Source organism: Gossypium raimondii, chromosome 6 (assembly GCF_025698545.1).
Source record: "Gossypium raimondii isolate GPD5lz chromosome 6, ASM2569854v1, whole genome shotgun sequence".
NCBI lineage: Eukaryota > Viridiplantae > Streptophyta > Magnoliopsida > Malvales > Malvaceae > Gossypium > Gossypium raimondii.
Window position 1 is genome coordinate 10,108,454 of NC_068570.1, and position 6,587 is coordinate 10,115,040.

At 32.4% G+C, this 6,587-nt stretch overlaps 1 protein-coding gene across 1 annotated transcript; it reads left to right on the forward strand.

Annotated features, from left to right (window-relative positions):
* The first annotated feature begins 4,518 nt into the window (after positions 1 to 4,518).
* Positions 4,519 to 6,262, forward strand: LOC105771746 (uncharacterized). The gene is made up of 4 exons (XM_012593149.1): positions 4,519 to 4,677; positions 4,828 to 4,986; positions 5,220 to 5,765; positions 6,113 to 6,262. The coding sequence occupies exons 1-4, from the start codon at positions 4,519 to 4,521 to the stop codon at positions 6,260 to 6,262; spliced, it is 1,014 nt and encodes a 337-aa protein (XP_012448603.1).
* The last annotated feature ends 325 nt before the right edge of the window (positions 6,263 to 6,587 follow it).

The window sequence follows — 6,587 nt, forward strand, 5'->3', positions numbered from 1 at the left end:
TGGTGTGCAGGGTGGATGGGCTTGATGTAGCTCATATGTGGTGTGCAGGATGGTCGAAGTGGTGTTTGGATAGTTGGGGTGGGTTTTTGACTTGTCGCATTCAGTTTGCATTTGAGCATTTGTGTCTGATTATGAATTTGTTAAAATTACTTGCGAATATTTATACTTATTTGATGTGTCGTACCCCTGATTATCGCTTCAAGGCATTTTTACATTAACTATGGTTTGTGTCTAGGAAAATTATTTTTGGAACCTCGTCTTTTTCCATTTGTTACGTTCTGGACTCACACTGAGCTCGCGTAGCTCATCCCCTAGTTTTTCCCCTTTCAGGCACTCTTGCATTCTGAAGTTGGACTTGGCATGTCGGGTGTCTCGAAGTGATACGTTTTAAAATAAGCTAATAAGTTTTTTTTTCAGTTCTTATTTTGTTAAGTTTTTTTGGACTGTAAATGTCTTATATGAACTATGGTATCAATTTTATTTTGGACTGAATTTTAGAAACTACAGAATTATATTTCTGAATGTTTTTACCTTAACTTAAAGTTTCTGTTTTGAATCTTAAATGGTTAAATGGTTTAGTTTGAATTTAGCAAACTGTATTTGAAATGAGATTTTAACAATTCGTTTTGTCAAATTGCTTCTGGATCACTTCGATGGTCAGTGCAACCTCCGGGATTCAGTCTAAACTTCTAGGCTTGGTTCTAAGGTGTTACATAATCTATATTTAATTAACTAAATTTAATTTAACCAACTATAGTGGATTCCACCATCACCATCCACTTTCCCCTATTGAAAAATGGTCCAATTGTCATTTAGGATTTTTGGCTAATTGCCATAGAAGTCTTCAAACCTTTTGACTATTAAAACCCTATAGTGATTGGACTTTATACTTTACTCTCTTTACCTTAATTAACTGCATTTTTTGATATATTTTTGTATTAGCCTCGTAAATTTTACGAAGTCAGTTTATGAAAATAGAGTTTTGAAATTGCATTTTTCAATGCCACTGAATTGGGTCATTACACACTAACAAGTGAGGGATTTAGATATTTTGGTACAAGAGTGAGATCGCTATATCGGAGTGTGATAGGATTCAAATTCACTTGTTGCATTGGGTTAAAAGATAGTAGATTGTCTCATTGAGTTAGGCTCCATGAATGTAGGGAAACCAAATTGCATAAACTTGTTTGTGTTGTTCTCTTTTTGTTCTTATCGCAGTGTCTACTTCAGTAGGTATTGCAGGTAACACTTCTCTTAGCCCTATTTATTTTCTTTACGACCATTGATGGTAGGTTCCAAAACATTTCCAATCTTATCTGATTATATTAACCCTATAAAAATAAGATATTTTATCATTTCTTTCTAATAACCATTTATCTTATTATACATTAAAATTAGTTTTTTTTATCTCGTATGATCTATAGATTAATTATATTCATTAATATAAGTATATTAAATCATTTCATATTAACATTTATTTATTTTATAATTTTACTTATAATTTGATAAAGAAGATTATTAACAAAGATGGTGGGTAATTAGAACAATATGTTAACAAAAAAATTTAAAATGATGAAATCCAAATCACAACATTAGTTTTTTTCTCATCACTTGACATTTGGTATAAAGGAGTTCGATGGTTGTTGCTTCCTTATTTCTTTTACACTTGATATTAATGAACAATATATAAATTAAATTTTAAGCACCTTTCGTTTTAATGACTTAGCAAGGACGGTATCAAATCAACACAACAAATGTTTGTTGAAATACTTTAAAAATATTTATAATGTTTCAAAAGTTATAATTGAAAAGTTACAAGTGATCCAAAGGTTTCTCTCTTTTTCACTTGTAGCAATACATTTTCATTTGGCTTTTCTTGCCGTAATGATGACATTCAAGATTCTTGTATCTTGATCTTGACTTGCTTTGGCTTTTATCTTTACCCTTTTCATATCCTCCTATTTTCAGTAACTAGAATCTCAAATTGTAATGAAGAACCTTGAGACCTTCTTCTCACTTTTTCATTCAACATACCTCTTAGCAATTTCCAAGATCATAATACCCTTTAAAATAGCATTAATGAGATAAACTAGAAACGTTTCCCAAGAGCTCGGTAAAGTAACAACCAACCAAAGCCCCATAATCTCATCATCAAATTTAATTCTCATACCAAATAGTTGAGTCAACAAACCTTGAAACTCATTCAAGTGGTCAACTATAGAAGTCTCCTCCTTGTAACTCAATGTCATCATTCTCTTAAGCACGAACAACTTGTTATTACTGAACTTTGAAGCATACAAATTTTCAAGCTTGTTCCATAATGTGCCTGCATGTGTCTCTTGATCAAAGTGATTAAAGACATTTTCTTCAACAAATTTCCAAATAAAATTTCATACTTGCTAATATTCAAATTCCTACTCTTCATCAGTTTTCAACTCAGGTTTTTGAGTAGAAAAAACATAAAGGTGGAAAACATTCATAAATAGAATATCTTTCATTTTGTTTCGCCAAAGTTGATAATTTGTGTCATTAAACATAATCATATTACTAGTGCTTATTTCCATGATTACCAAACACAAGAATTAAGCTCTGATACCAGTTTGTTAGAATGAAACCAAATACGACGAAATACCGCAGAAGTACAACTGGTATTCTTTCACTCCCAAAAAAAATTAATTCGGCAATTATGACAATCCCAATAACACAATATATCAACAATCGATGCAAATAAACCATAATATCGTAAGAAAAAATAATAAATTGAGACACATAATTTTTATGTGGAAAACCCTTTAAAACAAAGGGTAAAAACCCCGAGAATTTGAATGTCCACCAAAAATTCCATTATAATAAAAGTCTTACTACATATCACAACCAAGCCACAATAAAGAGTATACAACTCAAACAAAGCTATCAACAAATAATAATCTCAAGCAAACTTTAAGAAAAAAGTTGAGAATTGTTAGAAAAATAAATTTTTGGAAACTTTGAGGCATATTCTTGATTAGTAAAGCTGGATATTTGAATAATAAAATTATGGTTTTATATTCTACTCAATGAGACCTTTACAACAGTATATCATATGCTCTAAATAGTTGAGTAATGAATGAGAAATTGATGCTCAAAGTAAGCCACTTGTGAATTATGTTGAGGAAAATAAAAAGCTTAGTCTCACATTGGTTAGATATCAAGTATGAAATATGTTTATATATATGAACCAACTTGGTGGTTATTTAATGTTTAAACTAATGCTCTCCCTCATGCGCAAAGGGGGTGCAAATCCAAACCCGTAGGGGTTGGGAGCGCACCTGCACGACCTAGGTGACGTGAAATGTCTAGGCTAGTCAGGCTTTTCTCAGCTTGTGAATATTTTAGCCCAATACGTAACCTTATTTTGTTCCTCAACAGAGCTTATCTGTTTGGAATTAAAAGGAGTTAATGGCTCCTTTAATTTAAACGTTAATTTAGGTTAATTGCTCCTTAATTCACGGACGGTATTGGATCCATGAGTCAAAATTTCCAAGAATTCTTTCATTTGAATTTTATTTAAAATAAAATAATTTGTAGGAAAAGGCACACACTGAATTTTCTAAAATTTTGAGACATATTTTCCCTGCACATTTTTCGAATCATTTTCGGTGATAGAAAAAGGCAATGCTACAATTCGTTGATCACTGTAGTTGTGCTACTGTTGTGCTCATCTCGTTGTTGTATCCTAGGAAACAGTCGACCAATGTTTCTCCAGCACCAAAGGAGTGATCGAATCTGTCTTAAGAAAACTGTGAAACAGGCCTCAACTACCAGTCCGATTTCCTTCTTACCTACGAGTATAACATTTTGATCCAATATTTATTTCTATTTTTTTCATATTATATATATGTGTATCTATATTATTCTGGTTCAATCTTGTGATTTAAATAAATATTTACACTACAGTTTATTTAACTAACGTGATTGCAACAATCTTAAGACAGATTTCTTTAACACTTTCTAATCGAAGACGAACAAGATACCGAGGAGAAATTTTCTTCTGTTTGTAAACAAAAATCAATTGAACAATTCTATTTCAGGATTTTATTCCTATCGTTTAACAAGATTTGTTCGATTTTTTGTTTCAAACTGAAATCAATTGAATAATTCTATTTTAGGATTCTTTTCTTGTCATTCAATAGAATTCATTCGATTTCTGTTGTTAATAGTGATTGTTTGAGAGTAACAATTTTGTTACCAGAAATTGGTTATTGATTTTGTTTCAGAATTTTAATTCTGTCATTTAATAGAATCAAAGGGTAGTATACATTTTATGTTTATTATTATTACTAATTCTGGTTCTATTTCTAAAATCTTAACAAAAAAATGGAAACTTCCACCAATTCACAATTTGGAGCGTTGGTTCAAACTTAGGCTTTGAATCAAAACTCAATGTTGATGGTGGTTGTAAGCCACAACGAGAAGCCTGTGAAATTCTCTGGATAGAATTTCAAGAAATGGAAACAGAAGATGTTGTTCTATTTGACCATGTCGAACTTGGCCAAATTTTTTAAGGATGACCTTCCTACTATTGAAGAGGATAAGGTGGATGACGCTACCGCCTTCACTACTGTTGAAGCTTGGAAGCATTATGATTTCCTATGCCAAAGTTGCATCCCGAATGGATTGTCAGATGCATTGTACAAAGTATACAGTGTCAAGAAGACGGCTAAGGAATTATGAACGTCATTGGACCATAAATACAAAACCGAAGATGTTAGGGCTAAAAAGTTTTTAGTTGCTAAATTCTTGATTTTTGTAATGGTTGATTCTAAACTAGTTGTGAATCAAGTGCAGGAACTTCAACTAATCATTCATGGAATTCTTGCTGAAGGGATGGTCATAAGTGAATCCTTTCAGATTGCTACCATTATTGAGAAGCTACCCCCTTCTTGGAATGACTTCAAGAACTACCTAAAACACAAAAGAATGGAAATGTCAAGGGAAGACCTGATTGTCAGGCTTTGGATTTAAGAAGACAATAGAGGTATAGACAAAAACCTCAACAAAACAACAAACGTCAATGGTGCTAAGGAAAACGTGGTAGAAGTCAAGAAGGACTTCAAGAAGGGAAAACAACCTTAGAATGTGTCTAAATTGGGACCAAAAGGTGGCATTTCCAAGAAGAAAAAATTTCAAGGGAAACGCTTTAATTGCAATAAGATGCGGCATAAGTCATCTGACTGTAGGTTGCAAAAAAAGTTAGAGCTAACGAGGCTAATGCTGTGGAAGAAATTTCCAAGGAAATGTCTAATATGGACTTATGCGTTGTAATTTTTGAAGTCAACACGGTTGACTCAAATCCAATAGAATGGTGGTTTGATACTGCTGCCACATGTCATAAATGCTACGAAAAATACTCATTTTTTGAGTTGGTGCCTTGTGACAAAAGGGAGAAGCTCTATATGAACAATGTTGCGGCTTCTAAGATCAATGGGAAGGGTACTGTGGTCTTGAAGATGACTTCTAGAAAAGAAATCAAGCTTCAAAATGTGTTTTATGTGCCTAACATACGCAAGAACCTTGTTTCTGGTGCACTCCTATGTGTACACGGCTTTAGGATGGTGTTTGAATCCCAAAAGCTAATTTTGTCTAAAGGGGGAATGTTTGTCGGAAGGGGATATGTATTAAATGATATGAGGAAACTTAATGCAATCTACATAAAAGCAAAGACAATGAATAAGAATGTCGTTTCTTCTTCTGCTTATATGTTTCAGTCATTTAATTATTGCATGGTAAGCTCAGACATGTTAATTATGATACTTTAAATAAATTAATTAATTTAAAGCACATTCCTTCATTTCACATTAATTATAATCACAAATGTGAAACTTATATTGAAGCAAAATAAACAAGATCTTTATTTCAAACTATTGAAAGAAGTACAGAACCACTTGATCTAATACATAGTGATGTTTGTGACTTAAAGTTTGTTCAAACTAGAGGAGGGAATAAATATTTTATTACCTTCATTGATGATAGTATAAAATTTTTCTACATATATTTGCTTAAGATCAAAGACGAAGCTATAGAGAAATTTATTCTCTATAAACAGGAAGTTGAAACCTAACTTAATAAAAAGATTAAGATGGTGAGAAGTGATCGTGGTGGTGAATATGTTGAACCATGTGGTGAATATGTTGAATCATGTGGTGAATATGTTGAACCATTTGGTGAATACTGTGCACAACATAGTATTATTCATGAAGTGACACCACCATACTCTTCTTAATCAAATGGAGTAGTCGAGCAGAAAAATCAGACTCTAAAAGAAATGATGAACGCATTGCTAGGAAGTTCTGGGTTATCATAGAACATGTGGAGGGAAGCTAGTCTATCAGTTAATTAGCTTTTAAATAAAGTTCCCCACAAAAAAAAGGACAAAACACCATATGAGTTATGGAAAGGTAGAAAACCTTCCTACAACTACTTGAAAGTGTGGGGGTGTCTTGCAAAGGTAATGGCTATGTTACCAAAGCAAATGAAAATAGGTTCTAAAATGATGGATTGTATTTCCATTGGCTATGTAGATCATAGCAATGCATATTGGTTTCTTG

Bases quoted from the DNA above. Each gene is read 5' to 3' on its own strand.
- LOC105771746 (XM_012593149.1), top strand. From the start codon at position 4,519: ATGTCGAACTTGGCCAAATTTTTTAAGGATGACCTTCCTACTATTGAA. The intron at 4,678-4,827 runs GTATACAGTGTC...AATCAAGTGCAG, and splicing joins TGTCAGATGCATTGTACAAA to GAACTTCAACTAATCATTCA. The intron at 5,766-6,112 runs GTAAGCTCAGAC...CTTAATAAAAAG, and splicing joins AGTCATTTAATTATTGCATG to ATTAAGATGGTGAGAAGTGA.